Genomic DNA, 23,000 nt, shown 5'->3' with positions numbered 1-23,000 from the left:
ATCATCAGACAGTAAAAGAACCTGTTCATTGCTTCCATTTGTTTTTCTTCTGAATGAATTATTGATTGTAATATAATCTGAAATTTATTTTTAAAATTTGCTTATTGATGTCAGAAAATTTTCGATTGATTTTAATGGCTTATTTTTTATCTCCTTTTTACATTTCATTAATTTTATATATTTTTTCTGGTGTGTGTGTGTGTTTTTGCTGAGGAAGGTTAGCCCTGAGTTACCATCTGTTGCCAATCTTCCCTTTTTGCTTGAGGAAGATCATCCCTGAGTTAACATCCATGCCAAACTTCCTCTACTTTATATGTGGGACACTGCCACAGCATGGCTTGATGCATGGTGTGTAGGTCCACACCTGAGATGCGAACCCATAAACCCCAGGCTGCCAAAGTGGAGAGTGCAAACTTAACCACTATGCCACCAGGACAGCCCCTTCTCAGTTTTTTTAATACATAAATAAATTTAAAGCTGACAAAGGATGGTGCCCTTCATCCACGATCAAATCAGGAGTCTGTACTTTCTAACTTTGATCGAAAACGTTCCACAAATATTTCCAAACAGCAGTTAAAATGTCATAATCAAGCTTTATCAAATATGCCACTCCCATTAACAAAGAGAACAAACCTCCTTACAGCACATTTGTAAGTGTATAAGTTGTATTGTTGATTTCATTCCTGGCAGCAGCGAATGCTGTTTTGACAGGACATAGCAAGAACTGAACGTTCTATTTATAACTTTACATGTGACGATCTGAAGAATTTTCAGAGATTAACTTCTGGGGCCATATCTTTCAAACCTTGCCTCTCTTCTGCCATCCATGTAGGTTTGGTGGCTGGCAGTGTAGGAATGTTCACGTCTCAGAACAACGTACCTTGTCAGGTGAGTTAGCACAGTGGGCAGTGGGCATGTTCCTGAAAGCCATACAGCTAGCAATAACATGACTAGGCGGAAGTGACTGCAAACCACATACATATATCCCAATATATAATATAGCTCTGAATAAACTTTCCTTCCCAAGGTCCCCCAAATGCCCACAACCACTTTAACACCACCAGACACAAAGGGATTGAGGAGACGTTGCAGAGAAAACAGACAGTGGTCTTAACCATCTATGGTTAAATTATTCCACTTTTGCAAATTTTATTACAACCTATCACCACGTGAACACTTTGCTAGGACCCCTCTGGGCCTTGGAGGGGGCCTGTGCAAGGGAGGGGCCTTGAGGATTACACTCAGTGACTTCCTGGCAAATTTCCCTCCGCCTCCATTGCTGTCAACATCTTCCAAACGCTCACTCCTGCTCCCCTGGATTATTGCCACCACCTCGTTTCCTCCTCACCCTTTCAGTCTGTTCTTTACACAGTGCCCAAAGCGATCCTGTGAGAACTTAAGTCAGATCATGTCACACCTGTGCTCAAAAGTCTCCAACGTTTTCCTGTCTCAATTTGAGTAAAAGCCGGTAGTTCAGATGGCCCTGCATGACCTGGTCCTTTGCCTGTCTGACTTCACCTCTTGGTAACCAGCCCTTCCTCACTCCACTCCAGCCATGTGAGTCTCCTGCAGTTTCTGGAATGGCCAGGCACACTCCCATGGGGCTCTTGCCTTTGCTGCTGTTGCAACCTGGACCACTGCTCCCAGATGTTCACATGACTCCCTCTCCCACCTCCTTCAGGGAAACCTGGCTTGACCTCCCTATTTCAAAATGCACTCTCCTCGCCCCCTCCACGACTCCTTATTTCTCGTTCTTGTTTTATATTTCTCAGTAGAATCTGTCACCATCTAAATACTTTTGTTTATTGTCTGTCTCCCTCCCCCAGAACGTGAGCTCTGTGAGGTGTGGATCTGCTGTATCCCAGTGCCTAGAACAGTGCCTGACACAGTGACGGACTCTGGCAAACGCAGGGGTCTCTGCCTTAAACTTTTCTTTCTCTAGCCCCACCAGAAGCCCGCAGGACCACCTCCTGAGAAAGAGCAGCGATAGTTCCATTCCTGGAAGGCCAGTTTCCCTAAAAGAGAAAAATAAAGGTTAACTGGTGGCAGTGTTTTCTAGCATTTGAGCAACTTGTTTTTATAAAGAACTGTCTTCTTGGCGCCGGCTCCATGGCTGAGTGGTTAAGTTTGCGTGCTCCGCTGCTGCGGCCCAGGGTTCGGATCCTGGGTGCGAACATGGCACCGCTCGTCAGGCCACGTTGAGGCGGCGTCCCATGTCCCACAACTAGAAGGATCGGCAACTAAGATATACAACTGTGTACAGGGGGGGTTTGGGGAGATAAAGCAGGAGGAAAAAAAAAAAAAAAAGAACTGTCTTCTCGTAAAGTGAATCACCAGAGGATTTGATCACTGAGCAATAAACCTCTTACACCTCCTCTTCCTGCCTCCGAAGATGGAATCCAGGGTCATCGTGGTGGTAATAGGAAACTGCCAAATCATGTAATATAATTTATCTTCCCCAGTTCAAAGGGAAAAAATACAAATAAAAAGTAGGCAGAAGAAGAAAAGGAGACATTTGGAATGTTTGTTCTTGCTTATCTTTTCTTCATTTTCATTTTTCTTCCTCCTTTGACTTAAGGAGAATAAAACGAACCAGGAAAAATTACAGAAAAGTAAGAAAACAGGCTGTAATTAGAGCGTTCCACTTGGTCAGAGAGGTGCTGGCATTCTGGTGTGACAAACGAGCTCAGGGCCAGGGAAGACAATGTCACTTGTAAATATAAAGTGTTTGAAGACGTGAACACAAAAAAACAATTTTTCAAAAAGTTTAAAAAGACAAGTAAAAGTAATTATTTATAATCCTACCACCAAGACAGAGAATTTAGCATTTTGGTGTATTCCTTTCCAATTTTTTCTTATATGTGCACACTTTCTCATTGTGGTAAAAAACACACAGCATAAAATTTACCATCTTAACCATTTTTAAGTGTGCAGCACAGTAGCGTTATGCACACATTTTTATATACATGTTTTGCTTTTTGTCTTGATTTTTTTCTCACTTTGCCTCATATTAAATAAATCTTCCATGTGGCAAATTTTTCTGCCATATAGTTTTGAAGATTCAAAATATTCTACCTATGACTATAACATTTTATTTAGCTATTCACCTATAATTGGAAATTTATATTGCTGACAATTTTCCACTCAAAAATATTATTATGAACTTCTAATGTATATTGTATTTTTTCTATTCAGTAATTTCAATGATCTTCCTAGGATGACTTTCTAGGGAAAACTCAGTCAAAAGTAATTAGTTTTGCATACTTTTTGCAAGTTACAATAAAGTTGCTTTCCGATAGCTTTGTACCAAGTTACAATAATGCCAGTGAAATATGAGAGTATCAATTTCACCAGTCTCACCTGCATTTGATACAACTTTTCATCTTGCTAATTTAATATTTTAGGTTTCTTATTTTAATACGTATTTTTCCTCTATCTATTTTCCCTGATTATTTCCTCTGTTGAGAAATGCCAGTTAGTGTCACTTGTTCAGTCCACCTTTAGGAGATTGTCCCAATATTTTTCTTATTCCTTTTCAGGGGCTTATATATCAGAGAGATGTTAACTCTTTATCATATTTACTGTGAATATTTTTCCCAACCTGTGTGTTTTTAATTTCTGGTCAATACTGCCATCTAAAGCAATTTAACATTCTTTTTAAATTCAGATCTTCCAATGTGATTTCTCCTATCACATCATCTTAGAAAGTTTTCTCCATTTTGTCCTATCGTCAGGGCTTTAATAAAAGATTTAACTCTACTTTACCCCCTGATTTTATTTTCTATATTTAATTATTCAATCTACTCATTTTGTATTAAATAATTGTGTATGATATGTAGGTCAAATCGATCTGTTTCTTAAACGCTAACTAGTTAACCCAGACTCTTCTTTTAAATATATTTGAAGAAACTCTTGAGTAACAAAGACAGCAGGCTTATGGCTATATGGCTATATGAAGAGTTCTTGTGTGCTGGGGGGAGGGTTCAAGCTCCTTGGGTGGAAGGTGCAGCCCCAAAGGACTTGGAAGGCGGTGTTGCTCAGTGAGAACAGGAAAGTGGCGATGACCAGAATGCGGTGTGGGAGTGCACCTAAATGTCCGCTGTGTTTTTACCTTGCCCTTTGCACTCGTAAACAACATTGCGGAATGAAAGCACTTCCGAAAACTCAAGACTACTTTACCCAGAGGTCTCCCTATCTTGGTAGAGTCCTGTTAAGTTGCCAAGAATGAGGGCTCTGAGGCAATAAATTTCCTGAGCGCTTGTGCATGGAGCGATGGGCTAGGCACCTTGTGGGATCCTGTGTGGGATCCAAAGTAGTGGCCCAGGGGCAACCATGAGTTATGTTGAAAGACGAAAAGGATAAAAGAGAGAAGAGAAGAGAAAGGCAGATAACCGAGCATGGAGGTGGCTCCGCTGTGCTGCCTTGATGGTGTGGGGTAAGGCAGGGCCACTTAATGGGCTGCGCCCACCCTTCGTCCTCCCGCTGCCTTGCACCTCCCCCCTCCTCTCGCGTGGCTAGTTGAAGACCCTGCTCACACAGACAAGAATCTCCCCCTTGCTTTCCTGCCCTCTGCCCGGCAGCCAAGTTCAGCAAGCTGCGTCTCAAAGCTTTCGCAAGGGTCTTAAATCCTAGCTCCATGCACTAGACCGGGAGTCTGAAGTGCCCGTCCCGCATCCCTGCTGCTGCCCACGAGCCTGAAGGCTTAAGCGGCCGCCCTCGGAAGGCAAGTCTCATCTCGTGGTCTTGGTTCCCACCCTCCCACCTAGCTTCGCGGTTATCTTTCTTTCGCCGGGTTCACGGTATGCAGACCACAAACCCGTAACCGGTCGTTGTTTCTTTGCTGGGACCATGTACACAACTGCTTGACTTCGCATCCTTTAACTGGCAGGCAGGTGGAGAGGAACGCGCGGTACCTCTCCCCCGTCCCCAGTTTGGCATGAAGTCACTCATCTACCACTTCAGTCTTGAAAAGGAGGAAAGATCTGGTCCATTTAACTTTAGCACGGCCAGTCCAGATCCCCAAACCCCTCAGTAGTGACTTCCACGGTGGCAGATTCGCTCTCAGGGAAGTCCGGTCACTGTTTCTCTCCCGGACAACCTCCTCCTCCCCACCCTCCACGGAGGGAATTCACCCTCGGGGCCGCCCCACCTTGCTCCCTCCCACCACCGGGCGGGACCAGTGAAGGAAGAGCAGGTGCTCCCCGCAGAAAGGCCCTGGGGCGCCCTTGGCTCTCAGGGTGCGCAGTGGGACTCGGTAAAGCCGGCTGCCCCCTGCCCTGGCCTGCGCCTCCCGGGCAGGAGAGCCGAGGGCCGCCGGAGTGAGAGTGGCGCCGGCATGACTGATCTCCGCGGAGAAAGTCCCCCGAAACTGTGACCCCTGCGCTAGGAGGAGGCGGGGCTGATGCTCAGGAACATGCTGTGATGGGACCCGGGGGAAAAAACCACCAACCCCAAACCACCCACTTGTGTTTCTCAACCTGAGTTCTCCGAGAGCGGCTGAAAGACCCCAAAAGCTGCGCCGCGCCTCCCTAACCCGCGCCCGCCCCAGCGTCGCCTCTTGTGGGTGGGCTTCGCGTTCTCTCCAGGGTTTCGGAGCCACCACGTGACTTCCACGAAGAGTGGGGCCCCAGCGGAAAGCCGCGACAGGGGTGGGATTTGGGACCCCGAAGTGTGGCGAAAGGGCGGGGAGAGGAGGAAATGAAGCGGGGGTGGGAGAAGGAGGGGGCGGGGCAGACTTGGGGACGGGAAGGACCGCGGGCCCGGACCGGGGGGTGGGGAAACCCGGGCGACGCGCAGGGGCCGCACGCGCCGGGAGAGCGGGAAGCCCGGGGGGCGGGGCGGGGCAGAGGGCGGGTGGCCGGCAGGTGCGGGGGCGCGAGGATGCCGGCGGCGGGAGAGCGCCGGTAGGCAGCGCCCCGCGTGCAGGGCGCGGCGGGCCGCGCGGCCGCTCCTCCGCGAGGCTGCGCGGCGGGGCGGGCCTGGCCGGAGGAGCGCCCGGCATGTCGCAAGGGCTCCCGGCCGCCGGCAGCGTCCTGCAGAGGAGCGTCGCGGCACCCGGGAACCAGCCGCACCCGCAGGTAGTGAACTAGAGGCTCGGGGAGGACCGCAGGGACGCGGGGGGGAGGGCGCCCGGGGGCACGAGGGGCTGGGTGCTGGGTTCCCGGGTGGTGAGCGCTGAGGGCGGGGTTGGAGGGCGCTGCGGGAGCCAGAGACCAGCTGGAACGGGGGCGCGAGGACGATCTAGGGGCCCGGGCGCACGCACGGTGCCCGCGGTGTCCGGGATGGTGACCCAGCTCCTGCGCCCCGGGACGAGGAGAGAGTGGAGGGAGCCGACGCCTGGGTGGGCCGGGCGCAGTCCACGCTCCCCTGCACGTGTTGTCTGCGCTGCCCCGGGTGTCGCGCCATCCTTTCGCCGCCGCCTGCTGCCATCTCACTGCCGGCGCGCGTGGCCCTTCCGGCCGCTTCGAGGGGGGGCCAGGACGCGGAGAAGGGAAATTCAGCCCGAAGGGGCAACTGGTGGCCAGGAACTCCCAAATCTACCTTCCTCCGGCTGCCGCCCGAATGGGGAACTCGGGACCGATCAGCCTGGGGTGCGGGGTGAGGGCTGCAGTGGGCGGACTCCACCCCTCCGAACCCCCTGCGCTGGTGGAAACCCCTCGCCCGCATCCAGGCCTGCGCTGTCCCTGGCAGCATTTCCAACTGCGTCCTCTGAGACAAGGTTGCCCGCAGGAACAGCCGTCCGAGAACATCCCACTCAGCTGCTTTGAGATGGAGTCTTTTCGTCGTTAATGCCCTTCTTCCCATCTCGGTGCCTGGTCCATAGTGTCATCGGGTGACGCTAGAGAGTCACACAGATCTGAGTTTGGGCCTCGAATTTGCCACACGCAGGATGAGTAGCCTTGGGCAATTAGCTTAACCTCTCTGAGCCTCAGTTTCCCCACCTGTAAAATGAATATAACATCAACCTCTCATGATTTTTGTGAGGACTGATTGAAATACGGTTAATAATATCTTAATCCCCGCTTCCTGTCTTCATTAAATGTTTCTGCTGTGCTGTCAGGTGTGACCGTATGCTGTGATCAGTCCAGTTTAGCATCAGCTCCCAGAGGGCAGGATGCCGGCTGCTTCCTTGTGCCCTGTGACTTTCTGATTATGAACAGAGAGGCGTCATTTGGTGACAGGCACTATGGGGGACTCCATAAAAACTAGTCACAACCTCAACAGAGGTTATTGAAGGCATACAAGGTGCTAGGAGCTTGAGAATAAAATCTCATTTTCTCTTCTGCCAGGCCCAAGCATTAGGCTGTTAGAATGCTCCCCACAGAGACTACTGACTGTTTGTTCAGGGGGCGTGGATCTGCAGCGCCCGGGACAGTGCCTGGCACATGGCGGGGACTCAGTACTTATTGAAAGAATGAATGAATCATACAATAAATGAGAAAATTGAAAATTCAGAGAATTGAAGCTGCATCCCCAAGGCCATGTGACAGTAGAGACAAAACCAGGAGCTGTGCATTTCTACGGCTAAAGTTCTGCCCTCCACACCACATTTCCCCGCTGTGGTATTCTGGTTATGTTTCTGAAGATGTCTTTGCCTCTGAAGGGCTACATTTTAACACCTTGTGTCTGTTCCCTTACACGCTGTCTCCAGGCCTCTTCTATTTATGTTATTGCTGTATATGTTATTTATTCTTCTCCTTTTCCAGCTTTATATTCTTGCATATGCTGAAAATTCTTTACCTGCTGTAACTTGGGGAGATGATATGTGTCCTTATTTGGAATACAAGACCAGATAAAATGATAACTGAAAATACCCATTATTTTATGTTATCAGTATTTGCTTTCCATTAATATGAATAATTAAGTAGCTTTCCTGTATTTGTATCCCACTAACCTCTGGGCTTTTAAACTCTTTAAAGGTAGAATTTGCACCCCCGACCCCTTAGTATCTTCTCACAGGGTTCTGGAAGCAAATACTGCTGTACTGCTCCATTTGCTATAACCGAATGAAGTGTTTTTAGTGTGGTAGTTGTATTTTTCTGCCTGTGTGTTTCAGGATAACTCATGAGGGATTTGGCTAGGTTTGGTTAAATCTCATAGATGGCTAAGAGCTTTCAAGACACATCATAAACTTGCTCTCTGATTCGCTCTGACCTGTGAAAGAAAATGCCAGTCAAGCATTGTTGAAATGAGCGTATTGTCTGTGGTGTTTAAGGTCATTTGGTGTGTTGGTAGCGTTATGTGGTTGCAGTTAGTCACGTGTAATCGTGGTTTGTGCACAGTATCAAAAGTACCTGTTTGTGTGTGGTGGTGTGAGGCCTGGCACATAGTTCCAGAGAACCCGTGCCTTCTGCCTTTCCCCTTCTCAGATGAACACTGACACCACAGCTCTTCCAGGCACACACCCTGTGGGGTGGAGTTTTATGAACGTTGGTTTGGAGTCCAACAGACCTGAGTTCCACTTCCCATTAGCTGTGATACCTGGAGCAAGTTCCTTAACGTCGCCGAGTTTCTTATTCCTCATCTTTTAAATGGTGGTCACCCCACACACTTCTCAAGGTGGTTGCGGGGATTAAGAGCTCAGCACAGCCATGGCACGTGGTGAGTGCTCCTTAACAATGGGCTACTGTTCTCCCACTGATGTAGCAACAAGCACCCTGTGACTACAAATAAGATGGGGAAGCTGGATGAGCAAGGCTGAGCGAAGAGAGGGCAGAGAAGGGTGAGGCGAGGGGCCTCAGCGTCACACCTGACCGAACACTTTCCCCCAGAGCCCTGAGGATGATGACAGGAAGGTCCGAAGGAGAGAAAAAAACCGAGTTGCTGCTCAGAGAAGTCGGAAGAAGCAGACCCAGAAGGCCGACAAACTCCACGAGGTGAGACTGTGGTTGGGGCAGAGCCACGTTAGGGCCACAGAGAGGAGCCGTCTTCCACCCTCGCACTGTGGTGGTGGCCCTGAGGTCACATCCTGGTCATCAGCCATTGGGCCACATGCGCGTCTAATTCTGCTGTGTGCTTCCAGCCCAGCGTTCTGATTCTTCATTCACTGGCACCTTCCTTTCTCCCTCCCACGCTGGTTGTGTCTCACGCTCGAGTTTCTTTCATCATAAATCAAAACAAAACGAGACCGCCTCTGATCCTGATTCCCTTTCAAGCTGGTGCCTCATTTCTTTTCATCCCTCACTTTCCTGCCCCTTAAAAAGAGACCTGCTGTCTCCATGTCCTCAGTTCTCCTTTATTCCCCAATCCTTTGTGATTTTGTTTCCGCTCCCCTCTCCCTACCCAGTGTGCACACACACATGCACACACATACTCGCTTCCTATAGCAGCTGCTCTCACTGAGGCCACTAGTGCCTGGCACTGCTTGATCCAGGGGCTTCTTTTTAGTCTCAGCATCCTTGACCTTTCTGAAACATTTGACACCATTGTCCCTCCCCTTCTTGAAACCTCCTTTCAAGGTCTTTAGCTTCTAAAAGACCACATTTCCTACTTCCCCTGACCCTCTTAACCACTTTTTTTTCTCAGTTTCTTTGTTAGCTTTTCTAACTGTCTGTTTTCTTCAATGTTGGTGTTGACCAGGGTTTCAGACTTGGCCCTTTTCTCTTCTCACCCAGGAAGATTTGATCTGTTCTCCCAATATCAGCTCCCAACATTGATTACTCTCAGGTAGGCATTGCTTACTCCAGGCAATGCCTCTGTCCTGGGCCCTAGACCCCGTATCTCCAGTGTCTGCTTAGATGTCTCCCAGTGGGTCTGCTGCGGGCTCCTTGCATGCAACAGAGTCATCGTGGAGTGTCTGCTTACCCTGAGACTTTCTCTTCTCACTGCCTTCAAATTGTAGTTAATGGAGCTACCCATCTTTCTTATCATCCAAATCAGGAACCTGGGATTTATCCTAAACTCTTCCATTTCCCTTGACCCCTATGCATAATCCCACATAATCTCACAGCCAGCACATGGGAACTGCTCCATATCAGGACCTGGCATCCAAGGGTCTGTCCAAGGAATTGGTGACAGTCCCATGCTCTTGTCTTTGCACAAGGTTGGTGTGAACAGTTAAGGATTTTCATCTAGGTCTCTCCTGCCACGCTTTCTTGTCATGGATTGTCTCAGCAAGGCCAGTCTGGGAGCACTGACGGCATAGGAGATTCTGCGATGTTATGCAGGGGCATGACAATCACTGAAAACCCTTTAACAATGAACAGAGAACAGATTTAGGATGCACAAACTCTGAGGAGAGGTGACCCACTGATAGAAACTCATAGCATGGGCTAGGTTATAAATGTCAGACTCTTTCCTGGAAGTAGGAAGCCTGGGCCCTAGAAAGGGACTGGGGTCTTCAGACTAGGGTCAGGGAAGATCCTCCCCAGCCTTTATTAGTTCTGTAAAATGTCCACAGGAAAGTTATGATGCCCCCTGCCTCCTTTCTTCCTTCCCCCTTGCTCCTGAGGCAATCCTAGTTCTAGCTTCACGGTCCCGAATAACCCTCAGAGAGCAAGTTTCTTGCTGCTCACACTTAGTGTGTGGCCCTGGTTCAAACCTCACGTGCCAGCTGGACAGCCAGGGGCTTTCCTCTCATGAAGCTTCTAGTCAAGCCAGGTGCATTAACATCAAGAAACACTAGAGGATACTTCGTTGTAAGTGCCGAGTGACTGTGTGTAGAGGTGACTGAATGACTTGGACAAGGTCTTTCACGGAGCAAGATCTAGTAGATTCATTCCACAAATATTTATTAAGCACTGCCGTGGGCACAGCATTATCATAGGTCACAAAGAGGAGTAAACTCTCATTCCTGTCCTTGGGAAGCATAGGAGTTCCTGAGGAAGACAGATTCATTTCCTATGGCTGCTGTAACAAATTATGACCAATTTGGTGGTTTAACAACAACACAAACTCATTATCTTACAGTTTTGGAGGTCAGGTGTCTGATGGGTCTCCCTGGGCTCAAATCAAGGTGTTGACAGGGCTACGTTCCTTATGGAGGCTCTGGAGAAGGATCTTTTCTTGGTTTTTCCAGCTTCCAGAGGCTTATGTGTTCTTTGGCTTGTAATCTTCTCCCATCTTCAAAGCCAGCCTTGGTCAGTTGAGTCTTTCTCTTGCTGCATTACCCTAACACTATTTCCATTGTCACACATCCTTCTCTGACTCCTGACTCCTTCTTTCACTTATAAGGACCCTTGTGATTACATTGGGTTCACCTGCACCATCCAGGATAATCTCCTCACATAAGGTTCTTAACTTCATCACATCTGCAAAGTCCCTTTTGCCGTGTAAGGTAACATATTCACAGGATCCAGAGATTGCGTGTAGACGTCTTTGAGGGCTGTTATTCCACCTACTACAGAAGGTAATATGAGTACTACAGGGTCAGAAAAGACCAGTCTCTCTTAATTTCTGTCATTGTTGGGTTTGATAACCAAATGAACCAGGTGCCCGGGAAACTTGGGGGTGGGGTGCCCCATTTACTCCTGCCGAATCCCTCTGAGATGTGTGAAGGGCCTAAGATGAAGGGCCCTTCTGTAGGGTTCCTAGCCTGTTCTGCTGTCTAGAGACATGACTAATTATGCCAAGTGCCTCTTCCAGAAATGGGGCTGATTGAGCTGAAGCCCAGTCCCTCTGCGAAAAAACACTCCCTTCTTCTCTTTCTCTGTGGAGCTAGAACAATGGATCAGGATCGTGCACCACTGGCAGATCACCTCAGCGAGGCCAGTTTTGTTGAGAAACACAGTGTCAAGGAGGCCAGGACAGTGGCTCCATCCATATACAGACCTCAAAGCTGTGGCCCACACCTTTACTGTCACTAGCTACACACAAGTGTCATTGGTCACAAGATTGTGTGAGGGAGCAGGTGGCTGGCTCAGGAAAACGGAAATACATGTAGCAGAAGAAGAACATCATCTCTGGACTGAAGGGCACCACACGAATAATCCCTCCCTTGTTAATTCCTTGCCTCCTTCCAGAAGGGCATCATAGTTATGGGGATCTATGTTCTGTATGGCCAACATAGTAAAAAAAAAAAATAGTAAACATAGGAAAAAAAAAAGTGGCTATTTTTCAAACTTTGAAAAAAATCTCCATATTGAGAGTGGGTATCTGGTTAAAAAATGTGGTGAGGAATAATTTTACTGTGCTCTGGTGAGTTGAGGACAGAGCACCTGGCACACTGTTGTGGGTCACAGCAGAAAGCCCCTTGGGCCCCCTGGTTGCTCCCAGGCCACATCTAGGATGGGGAAAGCGGAAAGCTGGACATAGTACGTGGAAACTTCCTCAAGCCCAGAGTGAGGCCAGCTAATTGGGAGACACCCAAGGGCTCAGAAAATGGCCACCTGATAGCCATGGCTGCCTGCTTCTCCCTGGGGAGATGAAGCCATCAAAAGAGCTTTGAGTGAGGCCTCTATCCCACAGATTCATCTGTCCCATACTGTAGGGTAGTGTTGCTAAATATCTCAAAGTAACTCAAGATTTTTGTTTGCCTTTCTTGAATACCATGAAGGGGAATATTTAGAGCAAGGGGCTTGTTTAAAATTCCCACCTTTCTCTCCTACTCACCTTGCTCACTCACCCCAGCTATTCCTGAGCCTCTCTCACCTCCAACACCCTGAAAAACCTCCTCCAGTGTCAGCTCTTGGAAGTCTCCCAGCTGCCTCCCTTTCCTCCCAGTTCTCCAACTCCAGAGCCAGAGGAGCTGTCCATCAAGACGGGGCCTCCCGGGAGGGCAGCGCTGGGGGAGGGCCGAGTGGGCCAAGCCAGAGAGGCTGAGCTCACTCTCCAGTCTGAGTTTCCCCTCAGGGCAGTGGTTCTTGGACGTTGGACTGCAGTGATGAGAAGCCGTTGCTAATGAGTATCTGTGTACCTCAGTGTTCACGGTGACTTTTCAAATCATCCCTTCAAAGCGCTTACACCTCTCATGGGGATTTTGACCCCTATTCATCTCTGAACATTAGGCACACGCCTGAGTCCACGTTCACAAATGGGAGCCCAAGGGAACAGTCCAGGTCTTTAGACAAGCTCAGCAGTGGCTCAGAAGTGGGTCAGACTGGTTTGAGCCAGGCACCCCAAGGTGTAAGACTGAGAAAGAATTTTGAGTCAGAAAAGGAAAGAAGCGATGCCATCCTCAGGAGCCCCAAATGTCACAAACTGACAAACTTCTTGGGCAATATGGTTGTGGGTGTTGCCACGGTGTTTTCAGACATTGCATATTCTCAGAGAATGCTTCATGTCAGGCCCCACTTGGTTTAGAAACTGATGATGACACTAATTTGTACAGCTCTTGCTGGTGACACAATTTTTCTGCTGGGAAGTGTATTAGCTGAAGGCTTGGGAATAGGCTTATTGTAAAATCCTGAGCTCTTACAGCCCTTGACTTCTGGTAACCACCATGGGGAAATTTGGGCCCAGATACTGCCAAGCAAGAGCAGAATTGCTGTCACGGCATGAGAGTTGCAGTTGACCTTGAAATCAGCAATCATGTCCCAAGTCTGCATGACCTTGGAAAAGTCACTGTACCTCTCAGAATTTCAGTTTTCTCGCTGGTGAAAAGGGGTCTGCGTGTGGCTGTGACCTCCTGATGGCCTTTGCCTCCCTCTCATTTCTTTCCCCACTTAGTTCTCATGTCTGGTTCCTGGTACCCACATTAGCTTCTTTACCAGTCTTTGATCTTTTCCTCTGCCTCAGAGGCATCCTGGACCCTGAATCCTCCCAGACAGCCCCTCATCCCTGGATCAACCTCTCTTAAATGCCCCGATCAGGGCTTCTCAACACTGGCATTGTTGACATGTGGGGCCGGACAATTCCTTGTTGTGGGGGGCTGTCCTGTGCTCTGTAGGATGCGGAGCAGCATCCCTGGCCTCAGCCCACCAGATGCAGTAGCATTGCCTTTCACTGTTGTCATAATCCTAACTGTCTCCAGACGCTCCAGATGTCCCCTGCAGACTGCCCAATTGCCTGGGTTGAGACTCACTGTCCTAGACAGGTTAATGTCTGAGGCAGAACTGAGATTTGCAGTGATTCCATCACCTCTAATTTTTGGGTCTCTATTTTGTGACTCTGTCCTGGAAAATACCCAGAGCAGGCAGCAGGGTAACCTCAAACGTCCTGGGGCAGAGGATTCGAAACCCAGCAAGATTTGGGCTAACCTGATCATCTCTTCGGAAATCACAAAAGGTCTAGTGGGCGCTGCTTATTTTTGCCAGGTGTTAAGTCCAGATCATTTCTTCTCGGTGTGGAGTGGGTCTTCCTCTTTCCCCTCTGCTCCCTCTCAGTGTTCTCTCACCTCCCCTTCCTCTCTTCCCAGCTCCTCCTTGTATTTTCATTGAACTGGTCTCACCTGAAGGAGATTTCGACTTCTCTCCTTTTTATTCCTCAGCTCGATAAAAGTCCCTCAGCAGATTGATGAGTAAAACTTAAATTCCAGGAGAGAAAGTCCCTACAGAGAAGGCCGACGAGGGGCCTACTGGGTGACCTGTGCCAGCAGCCCGGGGCCTCTCTGAACTGGGGTTTGGGGAAAGCATGGTCCCTTGGGAAGGCTTTAGGGTACGTGGCCCTCATGGAGTCCAGAGATAAAGCTCAGAAGCTCACAGTGTCTTGCCACACAATTCAGTAAATACAGAAAGGCAGTCTGGAACATTCTGCCACAGGAAGAGAATTTCCTATTCTTTGGAATCCAATTGACATGTTAGCTCATTGGAACCATTCAAATCTATTCTCCCTTTTCCTTGGAGGTGAAGAGCATTTCCAGTTGCAGGGTGGGGAGTGTGTGTGTGTGTACGCGCTACACAGAGCTTCAGCCTCTCTCACTCCTCTGCCGCAGGCGGGCTTCCTGTGCTGCCTAGGCCTCCAGCCCCATCCTTCCATCCAGACCCTCCCCTTGCCCCTGGAGGGCTTGTTGCTGGTTTGTAGGTGGAATTGTGACTCTGGGACTAGAGCTTGTCAGAGGCTGGAGGAAAGCATTGGGAGTTGGGGTGCTCGGCCTGGAGGAAGGCTGCAGGCAGAATGGGGCCAGCGTACTCCTGATGCCAGATTGACCCAGGATGGTCTGCGTGGAGAAGCTGGGAGCCCTGCTGCCTTGGAGGGTATTCCACACCACCCTGAGAGCCTACTGAGGCATTGGGGGGTGGGGAGGCAGAGGCAGAGGCAAGGCTCCGATGGCCTCTGAAGAGCCCCTTGTTCTGAGACAGAGGAAGGTGCCTGGAGGATAGATGCACATAGAGGCTGGCACTGGGGCCTGTCAGGCGGAGGTACAGGAGAGGGTAGCAGAGGCCCCTAGGTCCTATGTATTTCTGATCTTTGGGGAGAGACCTTATTTAATATAAGTAAGATAGAATATGATACAAGACAGTTTAGAACACAGAATGAGAGATGGGGTTCCATCAGGTGCTATGATCAGGGAAGCCTTCCTGGAGGTGGTGGGCTTGAGCTGGGCCCACACAGAAAAGAAGGAAGGCAGTTCAGTTGAGGAGAACAGCATTAGCAAAAGGGCAGAGTTGAGAATTTGCTTGTGCCTTCAGGGCCTGTAAGAAGATCAGACTTTTTTGGTGATATTTCTTAAACAATACCAGTAAGAGAAAAGATGTAATGGATAATAAGTGTGGGTCCCTAATTCCAGAAATGCGTGGTGTGCATGGTACAACAAAGCCTAACCATGTGAATCAATCTAAAAATGATTGAAAACAACATTTCAGCAAGGTTTAAATGAGATTGTCAGTTTAAGAGGGTCTCTATTGGTGTACCAGAGGGCTCTGCTCTTGGCCAAGTATTGTAGAACTTATTAATGACTTGGATGAAGAGAAAGAAGACCTGCTTATCAAGTTAGTGCACAGCTTATAGCTGTGTGGTATCACTAATCCATGAGCTGACACAATCAAGACTCGAAAAGATTTTGCTGGGCTGGAAGATGCCTAAGCAAACAGGGTGGAATTCAGTAGAGTGTAAAGCCTGCCCTTAAGCTTCGAAACATCCATCATAGTCCAAATACAGACAGGGAAGCAGCAGGCGCAGATGAAGCTTGCACTTCTCTGCAAGCTCAGGGAAAATCCCCAGAGCGAGGTGGCTGTGGGCTTGGGTGCAGAGCCCACACATCTGTCGTCTGCACAGTCAGGCCATCCCCGGGATCATGCACTACGTTTTGGGAATGATATTTTCTCAGAGCTCCGGGCAAATTGGAGCATGTGTTGGGGATGGCTTCCGTGAGGGCAAAGGGACCAGAGGTCCTAAAACCCAAGGAACTCAGAGGACCTGAGACAGCTGAGCTCAGAGGACACCTAAAGGGAGGTGGTATGGGCCTGTCTCCTAATGTTTCAAGAACTGTGATGTTGAAAAGTATTCATTTACTCTATGTGGTCCATAACTGGAAGCAAGCCCAACAGGTGGGTTTGAAGGAGAGAGATTTTGGATTAGTACAAAGAGGAGCTTTCTAGGAGAGCAGCTCAGAAATGGCAAGGACTGTCCTTTCAAGGAGAGTGTGCCCAGCATGAGTTGGATGTTGGAGCTAAAATTACATAGGGAAGGTTTCTGCATTGTGCAGCTTGGACTAAGGGGTGTCCATGATCCCTTCCAGTTCTAAGGCTCTGTAAACTCTGATATAGTGGAAGCTTAACAGATGAATGTTGGAGCAAAATCAAGGCAAGGGGTATTTTCATTCATTTACTCAGCACTCCACAAATGTTTGTTATATGTTCTAGGCACTGTTCCAAGAGCTGGGGTTGTGGCAGAGACCTTTAGAAAGCAGAACAGCAGTGGGAGGAGGGGGAGCTGACTGCAGAGGGGACGCGGGAACTTTTCAGTGATGGAAACGTTCTATGTCTTGATCAATAGAGTTGTTTACGTTCGTCAAAACTCATTGAATTATACACTTAAAGTAGATCTGTTTTATCTAAATTATACCTCAATAAAGTTGATTCGAAAATCAAAGTCTTCATGAACCTTTTCATCCTGGCGGGAGGAGAGAGGCATTAAGCAAAGGCACATGTGAGTGGCGGAGGCGGGCACGGTGGACCGGAAGGCTTTCCTGGGAAGGAGGCGAGCATCTCTGCCCTGGTGAGATGTGCCGGGAGGACAGAGGAAGGGAATGTGGTTTCAGAAACAGTTTTGCCCATTCTGTCTTCCCCAGGAGTATGAGTGCCTGGAGCAAGAAAACACAGTGCTGCGGAGAGAGATCGGGAAGCTGACGGAGGAGCTGAAGCACCTGAGTGAGGCGCTGAAGGAGCACGAGAAGATGTGCCCGCTGCTGCTGTGCCCTATGAACTTTGTGCCCGTGCCTCGGCCGGACCCCGTGGCCGGCTGCCTGCCCCGATGAAGCCCAAGGACCGTCCTCCTCCGCCCAGCGAGGAACCTTGGTCTTTTCCACACCCTTACATCTATGTATAGGGGGACCTGTGGCAGGGCCACCTCCTCGGAGCTCCGGCCGTGTCCTCAGCTGACTGGGCTCAGCCGGACGCTCCCGCAGGCGCCTGACTCTCAGAGCCTTGAGCGGATCCAGGGAGGGTGACCACCCTCAGGAGTCGCTTCTCATCCACTTTGGCAGCTAGTAGGTTCCGCTGTTATGCAGAATCATTTCCTCTAGAATTTGGATAATAAAGATGGTTGTTATCATCTCTCCTTTTGCCAAGTTCTTGGAATTTAGAGGCACAATACATTCCCTCTTCCTGAAGAGGTCATCTTCTGTGTTTTTGCTTCTCATAGGTCTTGCTTACCCCTCCTCGTCGTCTCCCCTCATTCATCTTTGGGGGACTGCAGAGCAAAGGCCCATGGGACTTCCCTGCCACCCCAGCTGGGTCTCGAAGGGGCATACTGGGAGTGACTTGTCCTTGCCTTTGTTTTTTTAAGATTGGCCCTGAGCTAACATCTGTTGCCAATCTTTTCTTTTTTTTCTTCTTTTTCTCCTCGAAGCCCCCTCAGTACATAGTTGTATATTCTGGTCCTTCCAGTTCTACCATGTGGGATGCCGCCTCAGCATGGCTTGATGAGCGGTGCTAGGTCCGTGCCCAGGATCCGAACCTGCGAAACCCTGGGCTACCAAATCGGAGCACAAACTTAACCACTGGGCCACCCAGCCAGCGCCTGTGCTTGTCTTATGCTTTGCGTAGCCCTCCATCTTGGTCAATTCTCCCACCCATACTGGACCATCATAGAAGATTTTCGATTCCAGGCTGGTTTTCCCAACTGCTCTGTACACTCCCGGGTCACCTCCCCATTCCATAAGTAGGCATAGGATCAGGGGACAAATTTTCTTTATATTAGTCTGAAGCACAATTGAATGGGGGAATCTGTCTCCTTGTTTAAACAAACATTTGCGTAGATGAGAGGAGAGCAATTTCCTTTCAAAAGTCCCATCCAACTGTATTCTTTAAGGAAAAGCAGAACCAAGCCAAGTTGATGGTGGCCCCAGCGAGAAAAGCAGAATGGGAGAGCACTCCCCATTCCTCTCCAATTCTCTTTTTCCTTGGAACAAAGGAGTTCTGGAGGGTGGAGCCATCGCATCCTAAAGGAAACAAGAAACGGGAACAGAAAGGAAAAGTGCTTTGTTGTAAATGTACATGTTAAAAAAGAAGAAAGGAAAAAATAAAGAAATAGAATGCAGCCCCTCCCAGGGGTGATGGAATTGCTTTTGGCTACTCCCACAAGCCTCCTGTTTCCTGGGGAAGGCTCCCTCTGCCTGCCAGAGCTCTGCCTGGTCCCTAACTCTGCAGGCTGACAGCGGCAAGATTTCCCTCCTGTGAGGCATTGAGGCATCGGAAGGCCGCTGCTGGAGAGCAGGGCTGATGCCTGCAGGCAGTATGAAGCCAAAGCTTCCGGAATGCAGCCGCCTGGGGGTGCTGGGGGGATGGTGGAATTATATAGCACAAGAGACTTTATTTTTTTGAGAAAGATGAGCCCTGAGCTAACCCTTTTTGCTGAGGAAGACTGGCCCTGAGCTAACATCTGTGCCCATCTTCCTCTACTTTATACGTGGGACGCCTGCCACAGCATAGCTTTTGCCAAGTGGTCCACACCCGGGATCCGGGCCAGCGAACCCCGGGCCGCCGAGAAGCGGAACGTGCAAACTTAACTGCTGCGCCACCGGGCCGGCCCCCTGCACGAGAAACTTTAAAATCATCCAGCCTGACTCCTTCACTTTGCAGATGAGAGGTGCATCAGGGGCAAGAGAGTTGCTCAAGGTCATCCAGGGGCCCATAGCAGAACCAGGTTGCCACCGCAGGTGGTCTGACTCCTGATCCGCTGTAGAATTGATAGCCAGGCTGAAGCCGTGCCACAAGGGGAGTTACGACAGGGTCCTGCTCAGCTGACGTCTAAATGTGGCATGACCCCCTGTCAGCACCTCACAAGGCTGGCCAGGACTGCACAGTCCAGACAAGCAGACCGTCCATGAAGGCTAGACTCAGAGCCACGTTCCAGAGGCTTGGGTGGCTGTGAGTATGAACACACAACGTGTGCGCCTCGTACCTGCAGGCATCGTGCTGCTGTCGTCTTTCAACCCCAGCACTTCTGTCCCCAAAGGGAGCGCTTTGCACTCTGGCTGAGTCTCCACCTGATCCTGCAGTACTTCCGTGTTCTCCTGGCTTCAGACCCCTCTAACTGTCCTGACTGCTCATCTGTCTGACACTTAATGTCACTGCTGTTCATCTGGCTACTCCCCCACTCCACTGCTAATCACAGGGTGTCCATGCCTGCTGGCCTCCCTGGCCTGAGCCCCCTGGCTCCACACAATAATTCAGGGAACAACCTCCCATTTAGGTGCTCTGTGCCCCCATGTTCTTGGAGTCTCCCTGGATCCTCTACTCTGACTGGGAGTCTCCGGAGGAGGGGTCCATGGAGGGTGATGGGGAGGGCTGTGTCTTGGAGATGATAGTGTATCATTTTCTGCCACAGTCTGCAGACCAGACCTCAAACACAGAGCGTCACCCAGCTATAGGGAGGCTGGGAAATGAAATTAGCCATGTGCCCAGGAGGTGGAGGAACTGGGTTTGGTGAATATCTGTCAGTGTCTGCCATAAGAAGACCTGGCTTTTGCTCCCACTGTCTCACTGAAATGGTCCCTTAGAGGGGATGTCCCCAGTAAGCCCCAGATGCTAAACCAAATGGGCGAGTCTCAGGTTTTATCTTCCTCTGCTTCCCAACAGCCTATGACACTGGCTTCTGCTTGTCTTCCTCTCTCTACTGCTTCTCAGTATAAAGGGGCTCCTCTTCTTGGGGCCTCAGTCCTCACCTATCCCTGGGCTGATAGCTCCCACATCTGTACCTGGAATCCAGCTCTCTCTCCTGAGGGCAGACTTGTCTACAGTTGCCCATCACGTGTCTCTGAGAGGACATCTCACAAGCGTATCCCACTTACCATGTTCAAAGCTGTGCTCAAATCTCATTGTATGCCCTTGAAACATGCTTCCAATCTGTTTTTACCTGTTTAATAAGGGGCTCCATCATCCACCTGGTCAGCATCATATTTGACTCCTCCAAGCCCTTCAGTTCTTCTTCTCAAAAATCTCGCAGATCTAGCCACTTGGCTCCAATGTGCTAATTGCCCTATCTGCTATCAAGCACTTCATTCAGATTAGCTGCTCATCACAAGGGGTTTCCTCCGTAAACTGTGTATTCATTGAGGTTGAGCTCACGTTTAGGGAGAGTTAGGCCTCCACTTTTGATGTCAAAACAGTACATTTGGAGTCAGGGAACCAAAACTAGGGTAGCCCAGGGTGGTGAGTCATGGTGCTGGGGCCAAGAGAACTGGAGACGTGACCAGAGTTCTGAAAATCAAATGTACCCTGTGCCTGGCTGCTAAGAACATTCTTATCAAGATTCTAGTAACATGAGGGGCTGTCTCAGCTCCCCAACTCCTACTCTGAAAAAGTAGAAATTCTGTGTAAATCTGAGAAACTATGATATTATTCCTGGAGGGACAACCGTGTGAATACAATGGCAACAGTTTGCGTACAACCAGGCAATGCAGATCCCTAGCAACTTGTCTGCATTAAGCCTGAGGGTGACTGTTTGTTGGGCTGAGGGGAGGAAGGCAGGCTGAGAAAGGAAGGCCCCTTCGGCATAGAAAGTGTCAAAGACGAGGAAGCCCTTCCTTCCCACCCACGCAGCCACACCACTTCCTGTCCGCAATCCCGCCCGGTATTGCACCAGCCCAGCCTTGAAACCTGGGGTTTCCATCACTGCACCAGGCCCCAATTTTGGCCCCAAATTTTGGTTGAGAATGATGACTCTCACGGACAGGAAAGCGAGACACCCAAAAGCCCCTCTCCTCTTTCCCATCAATACTAGGGTTTCCACAGTCCTGGTGTACTTACCCAGGCTGCGGGCCCTGCCCTAGCAGGAGCTAGAAGAAAAGGGGCAGCCCCAAATGTCACTGACACATCTTCCCTCTCATGATATCCAGGAAGTCCTGACAGAGTCATCCATGCTACGGCAAGAAGGCTTGTCACAGAATGCCAGGGAGCAGAAAGAAGGAAGAATGGAGAGGAGGAAGGAGAGAGGAAGGAAGGGAAGGAGAAAGAGAAGGAAAAAGGGAGAGGGAAGGAGGAAGGGAAGAGGGTGATGGGGATCCTTGAGCTCTGAACTAAACCGTCCCTGCTTCTGGGGAAGTTACACTGAATCCCCAGGAGGGTATGCTGTTGGAAGCCCCCTAATAATGACACATAACTTGAGGTGTCAGAGTGGAGCTGGCCAAGGGCAGAGTCTCTGAAAACTGCTCTATGGTTGGAGTCAAGGGACCGTTCCTCAATTGCCCACTTGGAAATTGACCACCTTGATGAAATTGTCCCCTCCATCTATTCGGGAACACAAGAGATCAATGTAGTCACCACTGTTGCCATGGACATCGTCACTGTTAGCATGACCCACAGTGAAAGTCTGTATTCAGCATGTGCCAGTGTGTTTGGCATGACATGCTTGAAGAACTGGTGTCCTAAGTCTGGGGCTGTGTTCATGGCAGACTTTGCCCCTGGAGACAGCTCACCTGCTCATTTGAGTGTTCTAGCGTGACCTTTTCTGGTACGATATTCTTAAGAAGATCAGAAACGTCATCACAGATCAGACCAAAGGCCACAAGCCCAGAAGTCCGACACAACACGGGGGAAGCATGAGGGAGAGTCCGGTGTTTGCATTCTAAGACACCATCCCAAAAGGCCAGAGTTGTTCTTGGAACTTCCCTGATTTTCCTTAATAACACACTATTTATCTATCCATCCACTTATCCAGACTCTTCTTGAACTGGGTTAAGTTCTCAGTCACCTTGTGCTGGGCATCAGCTTCTGCCCCGCTCTGAAACCACCCTCAGCGCTATCTGAATCCAGGGCGACTCGTCCATGAGCCGAGCAGGTGCCCTCGCCCGGGGGCACGGAGAGAGGGCCTGTTTTCCCAGCATCCCTGTGCTCACCGAGCTTCTTCAACAGCCTTTCCTCTAACCCAGTGGCAAGGCAAAAAAGTACCTTCCAAAATGTCACAAACCCACAGGGCTCAATTCACCAGGCAGTACTTTTTGAAATTGAGAAAGTAAAAGAGTTGGAGAAACAGCAGTGGTGGCCAGCTCCTGATGCAAAAGAAGGGAAAGAACCAGGGCCGGCCCGGTGGCACAGCAGTTAAGTCTGCACGTTCTGCTTTGGGGGCCCGGGGTTCTCCGGTTTGGATCCCGGGTGCGGACATGGCACTGCATGGCAAGCCATGCTGTGGTAGGCATCCCATGTATGAAGTAGAGGAAGATGGACACGGATGTGAGCTCAGGGCCAGTCTTCCTCAGAAAAAGAGGAGGATTGGCAGCAGTTAGCTCAGGGCTAATCTTCCTCAAAAAAAAAAAAAAAAAAAGGAAGGTAAAGAACCAATGAATGCACCGCACTGCAGTTCTTGAACTGTTACAGTGAAATTGCGAATTATTAGTTAATTATTACTAAAGTTTATTTGTAGTTACTTATTTTAATTAATTAATTATTGCATACACCAATACATTTATTTGTAAAAATAATTAATGAAATATTTATTTAAAAGTAATAAGATAATTATTAATA

The 23,000-nt window shown here is 49.4% G+C and overlaps 2 protein-coding genes across 2 annotated transcripts in view; both read left to right on the top strand.

Annotated features, from left to right (window-relative positions):
• NSL1 (NSL1 component of MIS12 kinetochore complex) overlaps nucleotides 1-2,051 on the top strand; it is a 59,366-nt gene extending 57,315 nt beyond the window's left edge. The window contains exons 5-6 of the mRNA XM_070497057.1: nucleotides 833-888; nucleotides 1,827-2,051. Coding sequence (XP_070353158.1) covers nucleotides 833-888; nucleotides 1,827-1,892 — 122 coding nt within the window. The 3' untranslated portion in view covers nucleotides 1,893-2,051. The remainder of the gene's footprint in view (nucleotides 1-832; nucleotides 889-1,826) is intronic.
• A 3,815-nt stretch (nucleotides 2,052-5,866) lies between these two features.
• On the top strand, nucleotides 5,867-17,603 carry BATF3 (basic leucine zipper ATF-like transcription factor 3). The gene is made up of 3 exons (XM_044758542.2): nucleotides 5,867-6,077; nucleotides 8,772-8,876; nucleotides 17,108-17,603. The coding sequence occupies exons 1-3, from the start codon at nucleotides 6,000-6,002 to the stop codon at nucleotides 17,291-17,293; spliced, it is 369 nt and encodes a 122-aa protein (XP_044614477.1). The 5' UTR covers nucleotides 5,867-5,999; the 3' UTR covers nucleotides 17,294-17,603.
• The last annotated feature ends 5,397 nt before the right edge of the window (nucleotides 17,604-23,000 follow it).

This window comes from Equus asinus, chromosome 25 (assembly GCF_041296235.1).
Source record: "Equus asinus isolate D_3611 breed Donkey chromosome 25, EquAss-T2T_v2, whole genome shotgun sequence".
Taxonomy (NCBI): Eukaryota; Metazoa; Chordata; class Mammalia; order Perissodactyla; family Equidae; genus Equus; species Equus asinus.
This window is presented reverse-complemented; position numbering and strand designations above follow the sequence as displayed.

Coding starts and splice junctions, on each gene's coding strand:
- BATF3 (XM_044758542.2), top strand. CDS start 6,000: ATGTCGCAAGGGCTCCCGGCCGCCGGCAGCGTCCTGCAGAGGAGCGTC. Junction 6,078..8,771: donor GGAACCAGCCGCACCCGCAG/GTAGTGAACTAG, acceptor ACTTTCCCCCAG/AGCCCTGAGGATGATGACAG. Junction 8,877..17,107: donor AGGCCGACAAACTCCACGAG/GTGAGACTGTGG, acceptor TGTCTTCCCCAG/GAGTATGAGTGCCTGGAGCA.